At 48.6% G+C, this 25,587-nt stretch overlaps 3 protein-coding genes across 3 annotated transcripts; all 3 read left to right on the forward strand.

Moving 5' to 3' along the window:
* Positions 1-411: 411 nt before the first annotated feature.
* On the forward strand, positions 412-5,640 carry LOC310955423 (uncharacterized protein; the record flags this gene model as incomplete). The annotated part of the gene is made up of 8 exons (XM_083925241.1): positions 412-478; positions 2,446-2,703; positions 2,805-3,071; positions 3,190-3,258; positions 3,341-3,382; positions 3,509-3,622; positions 3,785-3,841; positions 4,357-5,640. The coding sequence occupies 8 exons, from the start codon at positions 412-414 to the stop codon at positions 4,533-4,535; spliced, it is 1,053 nt and encodes a 350-aa protein (XP_083781367.1). The 3' UTR covers positions 4,536-5,640.
* Positions 5,641-9,196: 3,556 nt separating this feature from the next.
* Positions 9,197-11,492, forward strand: LOC310955630 (uncharacterized protein; the record flags this gene model as incomplete). The annotated part of the gene is made up of 2 exons (XM_083925564.1): positions 9,197-9,650; positions 10,989-11,492. Exons 1-2 carry the CDS (start codon positions 9,312-9,314, stop codon positions 11,490-11,492), a joined length of 843 nt encoding a protein of 280 aa, XP_083781690.1. The 5' UTR covers positions 9,197-9,311.
* A 4,903-nt stretch (positions 11,493-16,395) lies between these two features.
* Positions 16,396-25,539, forward strand: LOC310955274 (uncharacterized protein). The gene is made up of 7 exons (XM_083925079.1): positions 16,396-16,463; positions 18,180-18,223; positions 20,869-21,234; positions 21,967-22,057; positions 22,698-22,876; positions 23,614-23,670; positions 23,794-25,539. Exons 1-7 carry the CDS (start codon positions 16,438-16,440, stop codon positions 23,874-23,876), a joined length of 846 nt encoding a protein of 281 aa, XP_083781205.1. The 5' UTR covers positions 16,396-16,437; the 3' UTR covers positions 23,877-25,539.
* Positions 25,540-25,587: the final 48 nt, after the last annotated feature.

The raw sequence follows: 25,587 nt of genomic DNA on the forward strand, positions 1-25,587 counted from the left end.
ACCCTAACCCCAACCCTAACCCTAACCCCGACCCCTAACCCCGACCCCGACCCCAACCCCAACCCTAACCCCAACCCTAACCTCAACCCCAACCCCGACCCTAACCTCAACCCCAACCCCGACCCCCCTAACCGTAACCCTAAAGGAGACGGTTAAGTTTAGACGACTAAAGGAGACGGTTAAGTTTAGTCTAAAGGGGACGGTTAAGTTTAGTCACTTAAAGTGGCGGTTAAGTTTAGATCTCACAGTCTCTTGTGGATGTACAGTCATTCTCTCCGTTGCCACGGCGATGACGCTCAGCTCTGCTCAGCCTGCGTTCAGCAGGAAGAGGAAGGAGATAATTTTAGGAGCGGGTGCAAAAGTGTCTCAGACTGAAGCTTCAGACTCTGCTGCAGCTTCTTCATCATCGACATGTTCGGTTTGAGCTTCGGTGGCGTTTGGATCCTGCTCGCACTCCTGAGCGGCTGCAGGGCAACAGGTGGGTGTCGTCTGCGTAGAGTTACATCCTGTCATCCGCTCGTGTTCGCTCTGGATTCATTAAGAGTTTAGTCTAAAGGAGACGGTTAAGTGTAGTCTCTAAAGGAGACGGTTAAGTTAAGTCTCTAAAGGAGACGGTTAAGTGTAGTCTCTAAAGGTGACGGTTAAGTTTAGTCTCTAAAGGTGACGGTTAAGTTTAGTCTCTAAAGGAGACGGTTAAGTTTAGTCTAAAGGAGACGGTTAAGTTTAGTCTCTAAAGGAGACGGTTAAGTTTAGACTAAAGGAGACGGTTAAATTTAGACTCTAAAGGTGACGGTTAAGTTTAGTCTAAAGGAGACGGTTAAGTTTAGTCTCTAAAGGAGACGGTTAAGTTTAGTCTCTAAAGGTGACGGTTAAGTTTAGACTCTAAAGGTGACGGTTAAGTTTAGACGACTAAAGGTGACGGTTAAGTTTAGACGTGTTTTATTTTAAACACGTCAGAAAAACAAAAACTTATTAATATTTAGACTTAAATTAAATCTGACATGTTTAAAAATGTAAAAACTTTACTTTCTCGTCTTCCTGAATTAATTTTTCCGTTAATTTAAAACAAGTTTTACTGAATAAATGTAGAATTTTTTGGTTTATTGCAAAAAAAATAGCGGAAAATGTATTTTTGATGCAACAAAATGATTCGTTTTACTGTTTAATTTATGTTAAAATTAATAAATAAATACATAAACTGAATGATTGTGATGTAGATTTTCAGAGTTTACAGATTTTCTTTCCAGGAGAGTTTAAAAATATATTAATAAATAATAATTATGATTTATTTTTACTGATTTTACAGCTAAATTAAGCCAAAACTTACATTAATTAGAAGTAAAAATCCTTAAATAACAAATAAATCTTTATGATTAAACATTAAAAAGATATAAAACACGTTCATTTATGCAGACATGAACAAATACATTTAAAAGTTAAAATATAAATAAAAGGAAAACGTACGTAAACAAACACTTGGACGCAAACGTGCGTATTTTAAAAATAGCAGAAAGTGTAAAAATAAATAAATAAAAGCAAACAAACGACAAACGTGAGAGAAAAACACGTCAAACGACAAAAAGATCATTTTTCTGAGTGTTTCTGTTTCATAAAGGAGCAAAAACTAAAACATATTTATGATTTAATGACATTTTTTAAAGCCCCTTTACATCGTTTTTCCGTATTTTACAGTTTTATCATTTTAATTCTTTCATTTCTTTACATGTTGATGTGATCGGCCATTTTGTTTCCTGCGCTGTCGTTATACGCTGATGACTCGAGTCTGTTTCCATGGAGATAAAACAGGAAACGAGGCTAAAAACGGAGCAAAACTCTCTTTAACTTAAACAGATTTATGTTTTTAATGACATGATGTCATTGTTTTAAAGCCCCTTTGCATCGTTTTTCCCCGTATTATAAAGTTTTATCATTTGAACTCTTTGTCATCTCATCTTCAGCCTCTGATCCTGGATCAGGTCTCAGGGGCAGCAGCTCCAGCAGGGGACCCCAAACTTCCCTTTCCCGGGCCACATTAACCAGCTCTAACTGGGGGATCCTGAGGCGTTCCCAGGCCAGTGTGGAGATCTAATCTCTCCACCTGGTCCTGGATCTTCCCCGAGGCCTCCTCCCATAAAAACCTTTGTGTCCTTTTTAAATGTTGCACATTTTGTTCCCTGCGCTGTCGTCTGACGCCGATGACTCGAGTCTGTTTCCAGGAGATAAAACAGGAAACGAGGCTAAAAACGGAGCGTCGGCAGGAAGTGAGTGAGACGGGAGAGAAGCCAAGAGGCTGCACGGTTTCTGTCCCCGCCATAAAAACATGAAGTCGTGGTTTTAAGATGTTATTATAACACGATGTGTCTGTGAAGCGTTTTCCACAATAAGAGCGTCAAAATAAAAGTCCAGAAACAGAACCCGAGCTTCAGGCGTGCTTCTGTCCTGCAGCGGTGATCCGCTTCTCTGTCAAGGAGGACCACCAGGTCTGCCTGCCGTGCGGCGCCCCCGACAGCGCCGATGTGGTCTGGACTCACCAGGACAGGAAGGTCCTGGTGAGCCGACAGGGACGCTACGAGACCAACGAGGACCGCGGACGCTACCTCCTGCTGACGGACGGCGGCCTCTGCCTCCTGCGGCTCGACGACGCTGACGGCGGGGAGTTCTGCTGCAACGAGCGGCTGGTGGCCGAGCTGCAGGTGCTCACAGGTACGCTGGAGGGGGCGGGGCCAGGAGTGGTGCATTATGGGAGACTTTTGAATGACAATTGAATCTAGTATCTGAGTTTTGAACCGTGTGCCCCCCCTCAGGCCGGGACGTCTCGGTGTCGGCAGGCCGCACGCTGCTGCTCCCCTGCAGCGGCTCCTCCAAACTCAAGAAGAGGTGGTCTCACCGGAGGGCCGGGGGGAGGGGCGAGGTCGTCCTCACCCGCTTCAGGAACGGTACGGTGAAAGCGGAGAGGAGCCGCGTCAGTTATGGGAACGATGCGCTGCAGATCCGGGACCTGCAGCCAGAGGACGCCGGGGAGTACCAGTGCAACGGCGAGCTGCAGGCCAGAGTCTCCGTGCTGACGGGAGGTTCGTTCAGCCGCGGCGGCGAAGCCTCTGAGATTAGATTAGAAAATTCACAGAATCGCAAAATTACGTATTTTTGGGGACGCTACAAATTGAAATTATCTATTTTTTGATGAATCAGCGAAACCAGAGCCGACCAGCGTCCAGGACACCAGCAGCACACCTGCAACAGCTGCTGCCATGGCAACAGGTACTTTGGTCGTCTCTGAACACTGACAGGAAGTGGAAGTGATCACATGTGAATGACCTCAGAGTGGATTTGTGTTCTTCAGATGTGATCGAGGTGAAGAAGGAGGAGAAGAGCCGTGAGAGCGGTCAGAGCCCACACACACACACACACACGCACACGCACACGCACATGCGCACGCACACGCACACGCACACATACACACGCACACACACACACGCACACACACACTTACAGATGTGCTCTCTCTCAGCTCTGCTGCTGGCTGCTGTGGTCGGGCTGATGATGATGATCCTCCTCTCGGCGTCCGTCTGTGTTTTCCTGAGCGCCGTGAAGTTCAGGAGGAACCTGAAGCACAGACGAGCAGGTATCAGACGCACTTAACCGTCTCCTTTAGTGGTCTAAACTTAACCGTCTCCTTTAGTCGTCTAAACTTAACCGTCTCCTTTAGAGACTAAACTTAACCGTCACCTTCAGTCGTCTAAACTAAATTATGTTTCTGAAGCTGGAAGCGTCTGTTTGTCTGCAGCAGTGAGACACGACGCCACCGAGCTGCAGCCGTGGACGACCTCCAACACACACACAGGTAACTCCGCCACACACACACAGACACACGCACGCACGCACGCACGCACGCACAAACACACAGGTAACTCCGCCATCTTTGAACCATTTGTTTCCTTTGTTTTCACCACGCACGCGCGCACACACACACACACACACACACACACACACACACACACACACACACACACACACACACACACACACACACACACACACACACACACACACACACACACACACACACACACACACACACACACACACACACACACACACACACACACACACACACACACGCACGCACGCACACACAGGTAACTCCGCCATCTTTGAACCATTTGTTTCCTTTGTTTTCACCACGCACACACACACACACACACACACACACACACACACACACACACACACACACACACACACACACACACACACACACACACACACACACACACACACACACACACACACACACACACACACACACACACACACACACACACACACACACACACACACACACCCGTGTCTCTGCAGAGCGGGGGGTTCAGGAGGAGACCCTCCATTACGCCTCTCTGGGCCGACACAACTGGAGGGACAGACCCTGCAGGACTCCACCGGACCAGAACCACCACGACGTCATCTACTCCTCTGTCGTCACCAGACCGCCGGCCAGACGCAAACGCTCCCCGCTGCCTCGGGTCGCTGTCCTGTAACAGACAAACGCCACCGAATCTGCTCTTTCAACAGCAGGAACAAAGACAGACAGACACAAAGACAGAGACAAAGAAAGACACAAAGACAGACAGACACAAAGACAGAGACAAAGAAAGACACAAAGACAGACAGACACAAAGACAGACAGACACAAAGACAGACACAAAGACAGACAGACACAAAGACAGACACAAAGACAGACAGACACAAAGACAGACACAAAGACAGACAGACACAAAGACAGACACAAAGACAGACAGACAGACAGACACAAAGACAAAGACAGACACAAAGACAGACACAAAGACAAAGACAGACACAAAGACAGACAGACACAAAGACAGACACAAAGACAGACAGACACAAAGACAGACACAAGACAGACAGACACAAAGACAGACACAAAGACAGACAGACACAAAGACAGACACAAAGACAGACAGACACAAAGACAGACACAAAGACAGACAGACACAAAGACAGACACAAAGACAGACACAGAGACAGACACAAAGACAAAGACAGACACAGAGACAGACACAAAGACAAAGACAGACACAAAGACAGACAGACACAAAGACAGACAGACAGACACAAAGACAAAGACAGACACAAAGACAGACACAAAGACAACAGACAGACACAAAGACAGACACAATGACAGACACAAAGACAGACACAAAGACAGACACAAAGACAGACACAAAGACAAAGACAGGCACAAAGACAAAGACAGACACAAAGACAAAGACAGACACAAAGACAGACACAAAGACAGACAGACACACTTCCAGTAACTATGATAATATCTTTAGTAATGTGAATATGTTAAAACAGCAGAACAGTAGAAACAAGCACAGCTGAGGTGATAGAATATGAAAATGATGATAATTATGGAGGTAAATATGATCAATGATGAGCAATAACAGCTGTGATACAGTGGGATTTATTACTGATGATGTTTTTATGGATACAAATGTTATAATTTATAAACTAGTCATAGTTTATATGAGTAACAGTGATAAACGCAGCAGGAAGCGTCATGCAGGACCACTGCAGCAGGCACCACCACCATCAGCAGAGACCTGCACACAGGACCACGGCAGCAGGCACCACCACCATCAGCAGAGACCTGCACACAGGACCACGGCAGCAGGCACCACCACCATCAGCAGAGACCTGCACACAGGACCACGGCAGCAGGCACCACCACCATCAGCAGAGACCTGCACACAGGACCACGGCAGCAGGCACCACCACCATCAGCAGAGACCTGCACACAGGACCACGGCAGCAGGCACCACCACCATCAGCAGAGACGACAAAGCACAAACAACTCGGAAGAAGTTGAATTAGTAACATGTTGATGGAGACATGAATGATACAGACAGAGAGGAGAGAAGCTCAGAGGACCAGGAGCAGGATGATCCCACGTTAGACTCGGACTACAGCAGCAGAACAGAACCAGTCACCAGCACCGTTAATGTGTTAGGGTCCGACTCTACGTCCTGGTCCTTAATCACTGTTGGGCCTTAAACAAAAGCTGTCAGAGGGCGCACTCCCACTGTGCCTCCGTGCCCAAACAGGTTTTACGGGTCAAGCCTAGTTCCTTTGACCAGTGTGAGTGCAACTGTACCGCGTCTAGGAGCGGCACGCTTGCCGTCCACGGCCCGTTTGGGAGAGGTGGGCTTTAGTAAAGCACGTTTGCACGTGTACGAGCACGAGCGTGCGCACTGTGCACGAGCACGAGGCCTACGGCGGTTCTGAGGTCATTTCCTGTGCGCCTGTTGGGACGTAGAAAAAAGAAGGAGGGACCATGCACGGACATTTCAAACAATGGCGGTGAAAGGTTCACGTTGGTGTGATGCGGAGGTGGAGTGTTTACTGCAGATTTGGTCGATGAAAAGATTCAAAAACAGTCGACAAGACGCACAAAAACTCCGAGGTCTACGGAAAGATCTGGAAACAAAGCCACGCATCGCCATGACGTCATCAATGCGTGTGACGTGTTACGGCGTGATGACGTATAGGCAGCAAGAAGCATTCTCCGAGGCCCAGGTAGTGTGAGTACAAACGGGCCTGGAGGGGGGGACAAGGACCCTAAAGCACGGGGCACGGGACGGAGGCACAGTGGGAGGGCGCCCTGAGTTTCCTCTGCGTGGTCACGTTCTTATAAATGTTTATGTGTGAAACTGAAAATATGACAGAAGTTATTTGTGACACTTCCTGTTTCTGTGGCGTTTCATTGGCGACGCTGTAAAAACCAAACATGACAGAAGTGTTTTTTATCTGATGATTTTATTAAAAACACAGATGAGAAATAAACTTTTTCGTCTTGTGCGTTTATGTGGAACAGGAAGCAGCAGCAGGAGGAAGAGTAGAGCTACACATCATCGTTTCTACACGTTTCTGTTGTTTTTGAATAAAAATCAGTGAAGAAAAATCATCGTTCAGAGACAGAAACAAACTCACAGAGCAGAGTTTGATTCTCCAGCTTTTATATTTTTATATTTACACGTTTGGGCTGAAAAAGGTTTTTGAAACTGACGTCAGGTAAAAAAAAAACAACCATCAAAGCCGAGGGAGGAACAGAGGAAACTCACAGATTAAGATTAAAGTCACAAAAACATGGATTTTCTCTGAGATTAAAGATGAAAATTTACAAAAAAACAACAAAAAATTTCTGGAAAAAAATTACAAATTTTGTGGAAAAGTGGGAAATAAATGGGGGAGTAACAGATTATTTTTATTATATTCATGAATTTATAATCTCAGAAAATATTCAGTTATTTTAGATGTAAGTTTTTCATAAAAGTCATTTTAATAATTTTCTTTATTCACATTTTTACTCACAAAAATCATTTACAGAAAAATGAATTATTTTAAGTTTTTAAAGATAAACTGATCAAATCTCATATTTACATTATTATATTAAAAACAATAAAAAGAGCAGATTTATCTGAGGTCATGTGACGCGTTCGAGGTCCTGGTCACAGCCGAGTACGTGACGTCCTCCTCCACCAATGGTGTGGCTGCTCGGCCGGGGGGGCGGGGCTTGTGTGGATGCTTCAGGCTGGAATAATGCAGCGCCACTTCCTGCAGAGCCACTTCCTGCAGAGCCACTTCCTGCAGAGACAAAGGAGCAACACTGGGATTCAGGGCGCACTCCCACTGTGCCTCCGTACCGTGCCCAAACAGGTTCCATGGCTAAAGTCTGGTTCCTTTGACCAGTGTGAGTGCAACCGTTCCGCGCATAACTGCGGCACGCTTGCCGTCCACGGCCCGTTTGGGAGAGGTGGGCTTTAGTAAAGCACGTTTGCACATGTACGAGCACGAGCGTGCGCACGTGTACGAGCACGAGGCCTACGGCGGTTCTGAGGTCATTTCCTGTGCGCCTGTTGGGACGTAGAAAAAAGAAGGAGGGACCATGCGCGGACATTTCAAACAATGGCGGTGAAAGGTTCACGTTGGTGTGATGCGGAGGTGGAGTGTTTACTGCAGATTTGGTCGATGAAAAGATTCAAAAACAGTCGACAAGACGCACAAAAACTCCGAGGTCTACGGAAAGATCTGGAAACAAAGCCACGCATCGCCATGACGTCATCAATGCGTGTGACGTGTTACGGCGTGATGACGTATAGGCAGCAAGAAGCATTCTCCGAGGCCCAGGTAGTGTGAGTACAAACGGGCCTGGAGGGGGGGACAAGGACCCTAAAGCACGGGGCACGGGACGGAGGCACAGTGGGAGGGTGTACATGACTTATAACCTGTGTCTTAATTTAACCTCTTTACACGTGTCTATTTTTATTTTATCATTTGTCTTTGTTTCTCGATGCCTTTGTGTCTTTTTAAGTGTTCTTATGTAATATCGTTATAATTTAATGTGCATTGTTTCCGACTCTTTACACACATATATATCTTTGTCAAGTATGATGTCACACTGTTCTGTTTGTATTATATTGTTTCAAATATTAAAATAATAATAATAATAATAATAAAGATTTAAAAACAAACCAAAGCCCCTGAGAGGCTGCGTCCCCGTGTCTCTGGCGCCCTCTGCTGTCACTCTGCAGCAGCGCAGCTCCGCTCCCACTGCGCATGTCTCCTGCGCCACAGCTCAGCTGTGACCCGGCCTCTTTCTTTAGGCCTTTAAGAGCCGAGGAAAGAAGGGAAAAGGAAAAAGGAAGCGTGGATGTTTGTGCACTGACCTCTGTGGCTCTGTGTCTCGCGGCTCCGCAGCAGCAGACAGGTGGTTTACCTGCAGACAGGAGCAGAGCAGTGCACGAGTTAATGTGGACACACACACACACACACACACACACACACACACACACACACACACACACACACACACACACACACACACACACACACACACACACACACACACACACACACACACACACACACACACACACACACACACACACACACACACACACACACACACACACACACACACACACACACACACACACACACACACACACACACACACACACACACACACACACACACACACACACACACACACACACACACACACACACACACACACACACACACACACACACACACACACACACGGGCTCGGCCCTGTGACTCTCAGGCAGGAAGAGAAAGTGAAAGCAGGAGAGAGAAACTGGGGCGAAGCCGGCGACAGAAAAGCTTCTTCAGACTCTTGTTTTCGACCTTTTCTTTAAAAAGAAGAAGAGAAACAAACGTTTGTTGTTGTTTTTTAAAAGGAGGATCAAAGCGTCTCGTGTCCCGTCACGATGCCGGACACTCAGCTGGTCCTGGAGGCCCTGTCGGCCCTCTCAGGCTGTAATGTGGAGTCCACCAGCGGGGCCTCCCACATCAGCCCGCAGGACTTCGTCAACATCGTGGCCCTCAAGGAGTTTTACAAGCAGGAGGGGTTCAAAGAGCTGGACTACCCGAGTCTGGGGACTCTGTCCCTGCAGGAGCCGGACGAGCAGGACATGTACGGCTCCCCCCCGGCTCTGACAGAAGGGCCCTCCACCGCCGGGCCGGAGCAGAGCCACCGGACCACGGTCAAGATCAACCCGCAGGACTTCTTCCATCCAAAGTTCAACTACGACTTCACACACGTGCAGGTGAGGAGGGCAGGTGAGGAGGTCAGGTGAGGAGGTCAGGTGACGGGGTCAGGTGAGGAGGTCAGGTGAGGAGGTCGGGTGAGGAGGTCAGGTGATGGGGTCAGGTGAGGAGGTCAGGTGAGGAGGTCAGGTGAGGAGGTCAGGTGACGGGGTCAGGTGAGGAGGTCAGGTGACGGGGTCAGGTGAGGAGGTCAGGTGAGGAGGTCGGGTGAGGAGGTCAGGTGAGGAGGTCAGGTGAGGAGGTCAGGTGAGGAGGTCAGGTGACGAGGTCAGGTGAGGAGGTCAGGTGACGGGGTCAGGTGAGGAGGTCAGGTGAGGAGGTCAGGTGAGGAGGTCAGGTGAGGAGGGCAGGTGAGGAGGTCAGGTGACGGGGTCAGGTGACGGGGTCAGGTGACGAGGTCAGGTGACGAGGTCAGGTGACGGGGTCAGGTGAGGAGGTCAGGTGACGGGGTCAGGTGAGGGGGTCAGGTGAGGAGGTCAGGTGAGGAGGTCAGGTGACGGGGTCAGGTGAGGAGGCGCCTGACGCCATCTTTCTTTATCCGCTCATTCAGATCAATCACAGATAAAGTTTATGAAGAGTTTATAGTCATCGCTTTTGGTTCTTTAGCATGTAGCACATTAGCATATAGGTCATTAGCATGAAGCATATAAGCATGTAGAATATTAGCATGTAGCATATAGGATATTAGCATGTAGGAAAATTAGCATGAAGCACATGAGCATATGGACATTAGCGTGAAGTACATTAGCATACAGGACAATAGCATGTAGGACATAAGCATGTAGAATATTAGCATGTAGGACATTAACGTGTAGGACAGTAGCATGTAGCACATAAGCATGTAGGACATTAGTATGTAGGACAGTAGCATGTAGCACATAAGCATGTAGAATATTAGCATGTAGGACATTAGCGTGTAGGACAGTAGCATGTAGGAAATTAGCATGAAGCACATTAGCATATGGACATTAGCATACAGAACATTAGCATGAAGCACATTAGCATGTAGGACATAATCGTGTAGGACAGTAGCATGTGGCACATTAGCATGTAGAATATTAGCATGTAGGACATTAGCATGTAGAATATTAGCATGTAGAATATTAGCACGTAGCATATGAGCATGTATACATTAGCATATAGCACATAAGCATATAGGACATTAGCATGAAGCACATTAGCATATAAAGCATTAGCATGAAGCATATTAGCATGTCGCACATTAGCATGAGGCTAATTAGCATATAGAACAATACCATGTGGTACATTAGCATGAGGCTAATTAGCATATATAACAATAGCATGTAGCACATTAGCATGTCCCTCTGACCCTCCAGGACGGCACCAGAACCTTCCTGCGCGGTAACGAGCCGTACATCCGCCCCTGTGGGTGGAACCGTGTCGCCCTGCACGTCACGCAGAAGTACGACGGCGGGGACGTGTGGCTGGGGACGGGGCAGGACGCCTGGCCCGTCTCCTACCACGGGCAGAACATGGACGGCTCCCTCGGCGTCATCGTGACCCACGACGGGAGCCCCGACGACGACTTCCTGGACGCCGCCGCCGCCTCTCTGGTCACCGGGGAGACGAGGGGAAGAGGTGTGTACTCAACGCCGCAAATCAAGATGGCGGAGAAGTACTGCAAGACGTTCAAGTCCAAAGTGGACGGGAAGACGTACAAGGTGGTTCTTCAGAACCGCATCAACCCGGAGAAGAGGAGGAAGTGCCAGAGAGAGGACGTGTGGCTCGTCTACGTCCCGCAAGGCTCCAACGACGTGCAGACGAGAGCCATCGTGCAGGAGTCCATCCGCCCGTACGGGCTGCTGCTGCGGCCGCAGTGAGGGAGGAGCCCCACCTGAGGGCTCTCGAACCGACGAGCAAACCTCATAACAACGATTCACAGCCGCCGACGTCAAATTAATCTTTATTTCCAAGATTAAAGTCGAACATTTACGAGTAAAAATGGATTTTCTCTGTGATTAAAGTGGGAAATTTACAATTTAAGCATTTATTTACGTGCCGCTCCTAGACGCGGTACGGTTGCACTCACACTGTTCCTCCGTCCCGTGCCCCGTGCTTTACGGTCCTTGTCCCCCCCTCCAGGCCCGTTTGTACTCACACTACCTGGGCCTCGGAGAATGCTTCTTGCTGCCTATACGTCATCACGCCGTAACACGTCACACGCATTGATGACGTCATGGCGATGCGTGGCTTTGTTTCCAGATCTTTCCGTAGACCTCGGAGTTTTTGTGCGTCTTGTCGACTGTTTTTGAATCTTTTCATCGACCAAATCTGCAGTAAACACTCCACCTCCGCATCACACCAACGTGAACCTTTCACCGCCATTGTTTGAAATGTCAGCGCATGGTCCCTCCTTCTTTTTTCTACGTCCCAACAGGCGCACAGGAAATGACCTCAGAACCGCCGTAGGCCTCGTGCTCGTGCGCACGCTCATGCTCGTACACGTGCGCACGCTCGTGCTCGTACACGTGCAAACGTGCTTTACTAAAGCCCACCTCTCCCAAACGGGCCGTGGACGGCAAAGGAACCAGACTTTAGCTGAAAAAACGGTTTGGGCGCGGTGCGGAGGAACAGTGGGAGTGCGTCCTAAGGCGTGAAACGTGCTGGGGCTTTATCTTTATCTGATTTATGTTTTTATGGTAATTGTTCCTCTGACCCTTTCATCTTTGTGTTGAAACTGTTGCACAATAATAAATAAAGCTTCTTGAATCTTAAAGTAGAAAGTTCCCTTGAAATCAAGTTTGTGCACCGACGACTTTCCACCACCGGGGGGCGCCGCTGTCCTCTCTGTCACTGTGGGAACAGACGGTCCCCACAAAGGAGGAAGGAGAGAACACACACACACACATGCACACACACACGCACACACACACACACATACACAGACAGACAGACAGACAGACAGACAGACAGACAGACAGACAGACAGACAGACAGACAGACAGACAGACAGACAGACAGACAGACAGACAGACAGACAGACAGACAGACAGACAGACAGACAGACAGACAGACAGACAGACAGACAGACAGACAGACAGACAGACAGACAGACAGACAGACAGACAGACAGACAGACAGACAGACAGACAGACAGACAGACAGACAGACAGACAGACAGACAGACAGACAGACAGACAGACAGACAGACAGACAGACAGACAGACAGACAGACAGACAGACAGACAGACAGACAGACAGACAGACAGACAGACAGACAGACAGACAGACAGACAGACAGACAGACAGACAGACAGACAGACAGACAGACAGACAGACAGACAGACAGACAGACAGACAGACAGACAGACAGACAGACAGACAGACAGACAGACAGACAGACAGACAGACAGACAGACAGACAGACAGACAGACAGACAGACAGACAGACAGACAGACAGACAGACAGACAGACAGACAGACAGACAGACAGACAGACAGACAGACAGACAGACAGACAGACAGACAGACAGACAGACAGACAGACAGACAGACAGACAGACACACACACACACACACACACACACACACACACACACACACACACACACACACACACACACACACACACACACACACACACACACACACACACACACACACACACACACACACACACACACACACACACACACACACACACACACACACACACACACACACACACACACACACACACACACACACACACACACACACACACACACACACACACACACACACACACACACACACACACACACACACACACACACACACACACACACACACACACACACACACACACACACACACACACACACACACACACACACACACACACACACACACCTGAGTGCAGGTAGAATCCAACGATGAAGACGAGGCCGAGGACGAGTAAAGAAACAGGAAGAACACAGATCCCCAGAATCCAACATGGCCGCCGGCCTGACTCCCTGTCGACTCCTGGAGACGGAAACAAAAACACAGTTTGACCTCTGGTCGTCGTTCAGAGCACGTCACGCGCTCGACTCCCTTTCCCGGGCCACATTAACCAGCTCTAACTGGGGGATACACACACACACACACACACACACACACACACACACACACACACACACACACACACACACACACACACACACACACACACACACACACACACACACACACACACACACACACACACACACACACACACACACACACACACACACACACACACACACACACACACACACACACACACACACACACACACACACACACACACACACACACACACACACACACACACACACGATGCTCTTACCGTCGACCACCACGCGGTGTCCTCTGTCGACGCACACGGCTCCGGCGCAGCGTCCGATGCAGAAGTAGAGCCCGGCGTCGTCCTCCCGGACCGCTGCCACCTGCAGAGCGACCGGGCCGCTCTTCACGGCGCCATGGTTTCCAAGGCGACCGGCGTCCGTGGCGTGAACGATGAGGACGACCTCCTCCAGTTCAGTGGACGACACCGTCAGCAGAGGGCGCAGCTGGTCCGAGCGCAGGAGGTACCAGGTGACCTCCGCGCTGGAGGTCAGGTTACAGAGGAGAGACAGGTTCTGACCCGACCGGACCACCAGGGCCGAGCGGAGATCAGGCGAGGCCGAGGACAGGCGCCACCCGGCGGCACCTGAGGGTTAAGTGACGGTTAAGTTTAGACGACAAAAGGAGACGGTTAAGTTTAGACGACTAAGGGAGACGGTTAAGTTTAGACGACTAAAGGAGACGGTTAAGTTTAGACGTCTAAAGGAGACGGTTAAGTTTAGACGACTAAAGGAGACGGTTAAGTTTAGACGACTAAAGAAGACGGTTAAGTTTAGACAACTAAAGGTGACGGTTAAGTTTAGACGACTAAAGGAGACGGTTAAGTTTAGATGACTAAAGGTGACGGTTAAGTTTAGACGACTAAAGGAGACGGTTAAGTTCAGACGACTAAAGGAGACCGTTAAGTTTAGATGACTAAAGGTGACGGTTAAGTTTAGACGACTAAAGGTGACGGTTAAGTTTAGACGACTAAAGGAGACGGTTAAGTTTAGACTACTAAAGGAGACGGTTAAGTTTAGACGACTAAAGGTGACGGTTAAGTTTAGACGACTAAAGGAGACGGTTAAGTTTAGACGACTAAAGGTGACGGTTAAGTTTACACGACTAAAGGAGACGGTTAAGTTTAGACGACTAAAGGAGACGGTTAAGTTTAGACGACTAAAGGAGACGGTTAAGTTTAGACGACTAAAGGAGACGGTTAAGTTTAGACTAAAGGAGACGGTTAAGTTTAGACGACTAAAGGAGACGGTTAAGTTTAGACGACTTAAGGAGACGGTTAAGTTTAGTCACTAAAGGAGACGGTTAAGTTTAGTCGACTACAGGAGACGGTTAAGTTTAGACGACTAAAGGTGACGGTTAAGTTTAGACGACTAAAGGAGACGGTTAAGTTTAGACGACTAAAGGAGACGGTTAAGTTTAGACGACTAAAGGAGACGGTTAAGTTTAGACGACTACAGGAGACGGTTAAGTTTAGACGACTAAAGGTGACGGTTAAGTTTAGACGACTAAAGGAGACGGTTAAGTTTAGACGACTAAAGGAGACGGTTAAGTTTAGACGACTTAAGGAGACGGTTAAGTTTAGACGACTAAAGGAGACGGTGTTAAGTTTAGTCACTAAAGGAGACGGTTAAGTTTAGTGACTAAAGGAGACGGTTAAGTTTAGACGACTAAAGGAGACGGTTAAGTTTAGACGACTACAGGTGACGGTTAAGTTTAGACGACTACAGGTGACGGTTAAGTTTAGACGACTAAACTTCTTAACTCCAGATTTCATCCACTAAAGAAACCTGGAAGTCACCGACGCGATTTGAACATTCAGAGTGTGTGTGTGTGTGTGTGTGTGTGTGTGTGTGTGTGTGTGTGTGTGTGTGTGTGTGTGTGTGTGTGTGTGTGTGTGTGTGTGTGCATTCAAATCAAAACAATAATAATAATAATAATAAACTTACAGAAGAAGAAGGTGAGGATCCACGTGACACCTGTCATCGTCTCAGGACAAATATGAATTAGAATCTGAACCTTCAACCAGTAAAGTGAGATCAGAGAGGAAGTGACACACACACACACACACACACACACACACACACACACACACACACACACACACACACACACACACACACACACACACACACACACACACACACACACACACACACACACACACACACACACACACACACACACACACACACACACACACACACACACACACACACACACACACACACTTTATGTCAGCAGAAAAACTGAACCTTTCTACTAAACACACACGCGCAAATACACACACAGGCGCGCGCGCACACACACACACTTCTGCAGTTTTTAAGTTTCGTTTCTTTCATTTTCGATCTGCGCACTGCACACAGCCGGAAACTGCGTCAAAATAAAAGCACGGCGGTTTAAAACAGGCAAAATAATAATGATAGAACTAATACTACTAATTATTATAGATTATTATAAAATAATAAAAAGTAATAATAGCTTAACATTCACAGGATAGTAATGGAGTTATCCTCTGAAAACAAAAGAAAAAACATTTTTTGTTTTGAAACTGCGGTGCTTTTATTTTCTACCGGAAGTGGACGCGCGTGTGTGACTCCCAGCTGGTGAAATGAACTCGCGCATGGTTTTGTTTCACACACATGAGAAACTGGAGCAGAGCAGGAGCCTGAAGTCCACCTCCAAACACAGGACACCATGAAAACGGTCAGGCTGCCACAACGGTGAGAAGAACGCTTTTATTTTGAAACGAACAGCAAAGTTTACGGCGAGTCTGAGGATTTTTGGACTGTTTCATTATGTCCCGTTATTTACCTGCGTGCATGTTTATCACAGTTAGATGCTTTTAATGAAGCATGTCAGAGATGCTGCAGGAGGGAATAATAAAGCTGCAGGATAATAAATAATAATAATAATAATAATAATAATAAAGTGTTCTTCAGGCTGAGCGCACCTGAAACTCTGCAGCTGTTTCGTTTGTGAGGAAAATCTCCAGGTGACAAAAACGAAACTTACTGTAGTGAGTGGTTGCGGGCGGGGCAGTGGGGGCCACGTCACAGAGAGTTAAAGGTGGAATCTGTAGAATCTTTATTTAAAGTTATATTTTTAAACAATAACACACCCGGAAATAACATGGACCTGTACTTTTAAAGCACCTTTCTAGTCTTCTGACTACTCAGGGTTCAGTGTCTTGCCCAAGGACACTTCAGCATGCGGACCAGGGAGCTGGGGCTCGAACCACCGATCTCTCAAATGGAGGACGACCCACTCTCCACTGAGTCACAGCCGCCCCTTTTTCAGTTTTCCCATTTATTTGTTACAAGCAGCCAGTTGAGGTGGTTCAGGATCATCTGGTAAGGATGAACCCTGGGCGCCTCCCTAGGGAGGTGTTCCAGGCACGTCCAGCTGGGAGGAGGCCTCGGGGAAGACCCAGGACCAGGTGGAGAGATTAGATCTCCACACTGGCCTGGGAACGCCTCAGGATCCCCCAGTTAGAGCTGGTTAATGTGGCCCGGGAAAGGGAAGTTTGGGGTCCCCTGCTAAAGCTGCTGCCCCTGAGACCTGATCCAGGATCAGAGGCTGAAGATGAGATGAGATCAAAGGTGGTCCGTTTCTTGCCGGGGAGGATGACGGCGTCCTATCTCTGCTGGAACCGGCGCGCGGCCTCCTCTCTGCGGATGCGGCGCCTGAAACCGATGCGGCCTCTTTGACGCTTCTTGTCGGCGATGCTGAAGCCGGGTCGACCCAGAACCACGTTCAAGTCCAGTCCGTAGATGCCGATGCCTGGGTCGTACTTGATACCCAGATCGAGGAGGGAACAGGATGAAAGTATCAAATCCGTGTCGGCGAGCACTGAACAGAAACGGCGGTTGCATTTCTTCTTCTTCTGCGTATTTTTCCATCGACTCCTCTGACTCAGCAAAACCGCCAAACATCCCAACTATCCTCTTCTTACATTAATTACGTGAATCCAGTTGTCGCCGCTCCGTTGCGCTGTTGTTCCGCCATTTTCCAGTTTGATTTTAGTCCCGCCTCTTCCGCTACACAGACAAAATGGCGGCAATTGATGGCGTTCAGTGTTCACCGATCCACGCGACCGGAGAAATGCAGCACACTGCACTTTACTGACTTTACCGACCTACGGCGTGAACTCACTTCCACCCTCAAACTGACTTCCTGTCCCGTTGTGTTTCCATGGTAGCAGCCAATAGCATTGGGCGTTGCCTGTTGTTGGGTGCAGCTACTGTAGGCTGGCACTGGGTGAAATGGAGTTTTTATTTATGTAAAACAGTCAGAAATGTTTTTCTTTCAGATGTTTTTTGTCATCAACCGTAATATGATTGATTTTGTTTCCTCCTGATGAATAAAAGCAGCTTCCTTCTGCTGTTGTTTCCTGTTCGTACTCGTGTAAAATCCCGTTTTTCTCCTGTTTCCTGCAGGTTCTTCACGCTTCTGCTCTGTCTCCTGATTGGCTGTTTAGTAGGTGGGTATCAAACCGCAGCGATGGACACTTGCACACATTATTATGTCATTAAAGCGCATTTTCAAGGTTTGAAATCCAGGTTTACACTCGTGCTGTCTGGATATGAAGTCCCTTTACACCACACCCCTTTAAGGGCGCCCTCCCACTGTGCCTCCGTCCCGTGCCCCTTGCTTTGGGGTCCTTGTCCCCCCCTCCTCCCGCCCGTTTGTACTCACATTGTTTTGCTGAAATATGGTTATTTTCCCGTGCTTTTTGGCCGATGCAGGCTCCCGTACCACTAAGCAGACTGTGAGGAGACAGAGTTTTTGTTGCAGGGACAAAATGTTCAACGAGACAATGAAAATAAATGAGCATAGCGACGCGGTCGGTGACCTTCAGGGCGCCGCACCAGGGTCACCAGATAAACGGGAGAAGAGATCAGGAAAATAAAACTTTGACCTTTTGAGACTGAATCTGTTCCATAACGGGACAAGTTCAGACGGGAAACATCTGCTAACAATGAGGACGAAGCCCATCACGCTGCTCTTTACGCCAGAGGTCTCAAACACTTTAACCTCAGAAGCAGCGAGAGAATAAAGCTGATGAAGCGTTTTTAAAACTGGCTGTGAAACATTTAACACGTGTGTCTCTGTCCTCGTTCACTGTTCCTCAATACCTACAGGAGGTAATCCGTATTTATTACTGTAAAGATTACAGCAGGAAAGGAAATCAGCCGCCGCAGCATCAGAGCGCCAAAATCCATGTGGAGAGGAAGGATCGGGGGGTGGACGGGTGGTGCAAACGTCACCTCTTTATGACACATGGCGCTCGTGGAGAGACTTTATTGCTTTTGTCCACACTGAGACACGTTTTCCTGTAACCGCACAGCTTTAAGGGCGCCCTCCCACTGTTCCTCCGTCCCGTGCCCCGTGCTTTAGGGTCCTTGTCCCCCCTCCAGCCCCGTTTGTACTCACACTACCTGGGCCTCGGAGAATGCTTCTTGCTGCCTATACGTCATCACGCCGTAACACGTCACACGCATTGATGACGTCATGGCGATGCGTGGCTTTGTTTCCAGATCTTTCCATAGACCTCGGAGTTTTTGTGCGTCTTGTCGACTGTTTTTGAATCTTTTCATCGACCAAATCTGCAGTAAACACTCCACCTCCGCATCACACCAACGTGAACCTTTCACCGCCATTGTTTGAAATGTCCGCGCATGGTCCCTCCGTCTTTTTTCTACGTCCCAACAGGCGCACAGGAAATGACCTCAGAACCGCCGTAGGCCTCGTGCTCGTACACGTGCAAACGTGCTTTACTAAAGCCCACCTCTCCCAAACGGGCCGTGGACGGCAAGCGTGCCACTCCTAGACGTGGTACGGTTGCACTCACACTGGTCAAAGGAACCAGACTTTAGCAGTGAAACGTGCTTGGGCACGGTACGGATTGACAGTGTGAGTGCGTCCTCAGTCTGGTTCAGTCTTCCATCCACAGCAGCCGGCGTTATCGGAGCCTAAAAACAGGATCTTTAGAAACCAGGTCCCAGAGTGGGAAGATTTGAAAACAACCCCCATGGCGTTGTGGTCTGGGCGATGAAAGCTCAGACTTTGTTAAAGGACGGCGTCATCGCCCCACATCCGACCTCTGACCCCACGGCGTCACATAACTACAACAGTGCTGCTGCGTGAGAGGACAGAGACGGACCCAGACACTGTTTACTGAACTGGACTCTGAGCCACATGCATGGGACTGAATGAGGCCCAGCACAGATTTCTCCCTTTTCCCTGATGCTCTGAATAAGGAGCTAAACTGCTCTAGGCTCTGTTTCTAAATCCAGTTCTAAGAAGCTGTGAAAAGTCTCTAAATGTAGTGAGAAAGTGGCGCCTGGGAGTGCTTTGGGACGGGGAAGGGGCTCCCAGCAGCACCCTCTGCTCAGTGAGGACACTAACTGCAGAGTGAAGGGGCTCCCAGCAGCACCCTCTGCTCAGTGAGGACACTAACTGCAGAGTGAAGGGGCTCCCAGCAGCCCCCTCTGCTCAGTGAAGACACTAACTGCAGAGTGAAGGGGCTCCCAGCAGCACCCTCTGCTCAGTGAGGACACTAACTGCAGAGTGAAGGGGCTCCCAGCAGCCCCCTCTGCTCAGTGAGGACACTGACTGCAGAGTGAAGGGGCTCCCAGCAGCCCCCTCTGCTCAGTGAGGACACTAACTGCAGAGTGAAGGGGCTCCCAGCAGCACCCTCTGCTCAGTGAGGACACTAACTGCAGAGTGAAGGGGCTCCCAGCAGCCCCCTCTGCTCAGTGAGGACACTAACTGCAGAGTGAAGGGGCTCCCAGCAGCCCCCTCTGCTCAGTGAGGACACTAACTGCAGAGTGAAGGGGCTCCCAGCAGCCCCCTCTGCTCAGTGAGGACACTAACTGCAGAGTGAAGGGGCTCCCAGCAGCCCCCTCTGCTCAGTGAGGACACTAACTGCAGAGTGATGGGTGCATCAGAGTCCAGAACAGCATCAAAGTCTCCACTAAGACCAGAACCAGGGACACGTTTGTCTCTAGGCGTGTGGACGCACCCTTAGATCAAATGTAGGTGTATTTGAGTAAATACGTGGGAGCTCTTCACCACATATCTTCTAAAGGACCTCCATGTTTTTTCCTCCATCTCTTCTTCCAGAGTCCTCTTCCCTGCCCTCCTCCACCAACTCCCTGACCATCACCTCAGAGGTGGGGAACCAGGTGGTGCTTCCCTGCAGCTGGAAGCAGCGTCTGGGGGAGGTGGCCCCGTCCGCCTGCCACATCCAGTGGATGACCACGATGGATACCGTGTTCGAGCAGCGGGGGGAGCGGAAGTGGCAGGCGGAGGAGTTTGAGGGCCGGGTGGAGGTTCCCGAGGAGAGGCTGGGGTCCGGGGATTGTTCTCTGATCATCAACGACGTTCAGGTCGGAGACACGGGCAGATACGAGAGCTTCATGGTGGTGGACGGACTGAGGGCCACGAAGACCAAGGTCTTCATTCAGGGCGTCAAGCTGTCGGTGTTTGGTGAGTTGGGTTTGTTCTTCTGTTCTTCCATTGTTCCCTCCTCATGTCATCTATTCTCATAATGTATTCTTTCCTCAGATCTTATTTATGGCGCCCTCCCACTGTGCCTCCGTCCCGTGCCCTGTGCTTTAGGGTCCTTGTCCCCCCCTCCAGGCCCGTTTGTACTCACACTACCTGGGCCTCGGAGAATGCTTCTTGCTGCCTATACGTCATCACGCCGTAACACGTCACACGCATTGATGACGTCATGGCGATGCGTGGCTTTGTTTCCAGATCTTTACGTAGACCTCGGAGTTTTTGTGCGTCTTGTCGACTGTTTTTGAATCTTTTCATCGACCAAATCTGCAGTAAACACTCCACCTCCGCATCACACCAACGTGAACCTTTCACCGCCATTGTTTGAAATGTCCGCGCATGGTCCCTCCTTCTTTTTTCTACGTCCCAACAGGCGCACAGGAAATGACCTCAGAAACGCCGTAGGCCTCGGGCTCGTACATGTGCGCACGCTCGTGCTCGTACACGTGCAAACGTGCTTTACAAAAGCCCACCTCTCTCAGACGGGCCGTGGTTATGCGCGGAGTGGTTGCACTCACACTGGTCAAACACACTAGGCTTGACCCGATAAACCTGTTCTGGCCCGGTGCGGAAGGACAGTGTGAGTGCGCCCTTAATCTCATGCTGTCTCATTTTCATTCATCTCTAACGACGCTGACGTCTTGTTTTCCCTCTCAGATCACAAATCCCGTCAGTCTCGAGGTCCAGGTGAGGACTTGGTTCTGGATCTCTACACGCGTCGGTCTGTGAGACTGGTCTTCCAGGGCAGGTCGGCTAAACCCTACGGTTCACATCCACATCCTCTGACCTTTTCACATCCACATCCTCTGACCTTTTCACATCCATCCTCTGCATTTCTTATTTCCACATCTCACCCACTCACATCTCTTATTGTCTTTGTCTCGTCTCTGTTGCCAGCCTCCAGTTCCACCTACTTTAATTGTTGTTTATTTATTTTCCTCCCATGAACTGACGTCAAACTAACAGATTACAGGCTGCTGGGAACGTTATGAGTCACCCGAAGGAGCCTGCTTACAAAATAGAGGCTAAATACAGACGGATTCATGTGGGCTGAGGAGAAAGATGACTGTGTAGGGGAACCTTTAACCTATGGACAAACCTTTAGTTTCCCCCTTTAATGCTTAAATCATCTATTGTGCGAGCCATGAACCCTTTGCTTCAACACGTACTGAACTCTTAATTTAGTTTAAGAAGTCATATTTGCATCAAACTGCGTGTTTCAAAGTAAACCAAACACTTGATGAGTCACTGTTGTTGCTTCTAAACACTGGCAGCACATGTGCAAAGTGAACACAGCGTTCTTGCTGAACAGGCAAACTTTACTTCAGTGATGTTGTTTGACTTGTCTTTGGAAGTGTGTCTAACAGTTACTAACCTGCGCTCCACAGGAACAGCTCGGAGTGGTTGGAGCTGTGGATGAGGGGCGATGAAAACACTCAGCGCGCGGAGAAACACCCTCTGAACGAGCAGCTGAGGATAATGAACTTAAAGAGCTCAGATGAAGGAACGTACAAGGTTCTGGACGCACACGGCCTCACTGTGAGCACCGTGCAGCTCTCTGTGGAAGGTGAGAGGCTGAATATTGTGTTAGTCAACAACAGATTGGTCTCTGAGGGCGCACTCCCACTGTCAATCCGTACCGTGCCCAAGCACATCTCACGGCTAAAGTCTGGTTCCTTTGACCAGTGTGAGTGCAACCGTACCGCGTCTAGGAGCGGCACGCTTGCCGTCCACGGCCCGTTTGGGAGAGGTGGGCTTTAGTAAAGCACGTTTGCACGTGTACGAGCACGAGCGTGCGCACGTGTACGAGCACGAGGCCTACGGCGGTTCTGAGGTCATTTCCTGTGCGCCTGTTGGGACGTAGAAAAAAGAAGGAGGGACCATGCGCGGACATTTAAAACAATGGCGGTGAAAGGTTGACGTTGGTGTGATGCGGAGGTGGAGTGTTTACTGCAGATTTGGTCGATGAAAAGATTCAAAAACAGTCGACAAGACGCACAAAAACTCTGAGGTCTACGGAAAGATCTGGAAACAAAGCCACGCATCGCCATGACGTCATCAATGCGTGTGACGTGTTACGGCGTGATGACGTATAGGCAGCAAGAAGCATTCTCCGAGGCCCAGGTAGTGTGAGTACAAACGGGCCTGGAAGGGGGGACAAGGACCCTAAAGCACGGGGCACGGGACGCACGCACAGTGGGAAGGGGGCCTGAGTTGTTGCCTTTTGGATCAAACCCGTTTGTCTTGACGAGTGTAAACGTTTAAACCGTCGTCACGTGTCACTGATGTTAAGTGTTTTCACAGAAAGCTCCACGGCGCTCAGAGTTCACCAGACGCTGGAGAAGAACCAAATACCAACAGGTGAGAAACAACAGTTACATTAACAGAGCTAAACATGATTTCACATGAAGGGAACGATGTTAAAGCAACAAACAAAGCTCGACCTGGAGTAACTCTCTCTCTCCACCCTCTGATGTCTTCCAGGTGACGCTGCCCAAAGCAGCTGTTCGGCGCTTCTCATCGTGTCCGTTCTTGTCTTGAGTTTCCAGATCCTTCATCTCTTCTGAGGACATTTCCTCTGCAACACGCCTGCACATGGACATGAACGACTCCACGACACTCTTTAGAGGACGCACGTGTTCTTTGTTTTTCTGAACTTTATAAGTTACATAAAGGATTTTTCTCCTGAGCCAGGTGAGCAGCGAGTGTAAGTTAAGTACAGAGTGACAGTTTGGTTGTGTGTGAGAGATGCTAAAAGTTAGCATTTACGTTAAAAAAGTCACATTTATGGTTTTCAACGAAGGAAGAGCTCTACATCTTTTGAAATATACTTACTTATGAGACTTAGATGACACCGTCCCACATACCTGTCCATTAAAATGAAGCTGAAGTGGTTAGCCTAGCTTAGCATAAAGACTGGCAGCAGAGGGAAACAGCTAGCCTCGCTCTAGCTGACGTTCAGAAATACACAAGCCAGTACTTCTAGCGCTCATTAAAGTGTAACTCCGGCGAGAATGGACCCCACCATCTTTTAAACACATCCAATAATCCATTGAGACAGTTTTGTACAGAGAAATCCGGGAGAGTCGCTAACAGCCGGACGTGGCTAACAGTGATTAGCTCGGGGCAGTACGGTGAAGGCATTCAAAGGTCTTTTTTAACCACTAATGCTGCTGAAAATAACAGCAAACCTCTGCAGCAGCATGAGAAGAGTCCCTACACACACAACAAAGCGTCATCGGCGTAGAGAGTGAAGCCAGAGTTTATTAAAGAGTGTTTTGCAATGCTACACGCGTTAGCAGCCGGCGGGGAACAAGGGCCATATTCACAAAACACTGTAATGCTAAGACTCGGTCCTAAAGTGCAGATTTAGAAGTAACACTTTAAAAAAAAGGGGCTGTTTCACTCCTAATTTTAGGACTCCTAACTTTTTAAATAAGTGTAATTCACCAAGCATTTTAGCGCTAAAGTAGCTCCTAACTCTATAAAACCGTCGCTCAGAGTAAATCAGGAACATGGCTGCCAACATTTCAGAGGCTTTGGGAACAAGTTTGAAGAAATGACTCTTAACTAAGAACTTTAATAATCTTTAAGAGTTTAAGTATTTTTGACCCTAAACCCCGGTGCACTTGGTAATCGACTTGTACGGACTGCCTCTAAACATGGATGTAGCCGGCTGCTAAGGCTTGTAGCATTGTAAAACACTCTTTTAATAAACTCTGGCTTCATTAACTACGCTGTTGCTGCTTTGTTGTTTTGTGTGTAGTGACTCTTCTCATGCTGCTGCAGAGGTTTGCTGTTATTTTGAACAGTGTTAGTGGTTAAAAAAGACGTTTTGGATGGTTTAGGGCTGCACCGCGAGCTAATCTGTGTTAGCCACGTCTGGCTGTTAGCGACTCCGCGGGATTTCTCTCTTTATAGGTGATCAACGAAAAAACTGTCTCAATGGCGTATTTGATGTGTTTTCATAACGAGAAGATGGTGGGGTCCATTCTCGCCGGAGTTACACTTCAATGAGCGTTAGAAGTACGTTAGAAGATAGAGCGAGGCTAGCTGTTTCCAGTCTTTATGCTAAGCTAGGCTAACCACCTGTTAGCGTCTCTCCAGGTGATCAACGAAAATAACTATCTCGACTAATTATTTGATGTGTTTTCACGCCGAGAAGATCGTGGGGTCCATTTTTGCCAGTTACACTTTAACGAACATGCAGTGCTTTGGTTCCTGACGGGGCTAAAAGGTATTACATAATGATGGATGGTGAAGTAATATCCTGTACAC

The sequence above is a fragment of the Echiichthys vipera genome (assembly GCF_963691815.1).
Source record: "Echiichthys vipera genome assembly, chromosome: 13".
NCBI lineage: Eukaryota > Metazoa > Chordata > Actinopteri > Perciformes > Trachinidae > Echiichthys > Echiichthys vipera.

What these genes read in the sequence shown, in the direction of transcription:
- LOC310955274 (XM_083925079.1), top strand. Translation starts at nt 16,438, where the DNA reads ATGAAAACGGTCAGGCTGCCACAACG. An exon ending in CCTGATTGGCTGTTTAGTAG is followed by an intron (nt 18,224 to 20,868) that starts GTGGGTATCAAA and finishes CTCTTCTTCCAG; the next exon opens with AGTCCTCTTCCCTGCCCTCC. An exon ending in CGTCAAGCTGTCGGTGTTTG is followed by an intron (nt 21,235 to 21,966) that starts GTGAGTTGGGTT and finishes TTTCCCTCTCAG; the next exon opens with ATCACAAATCCCGTCAGTCT.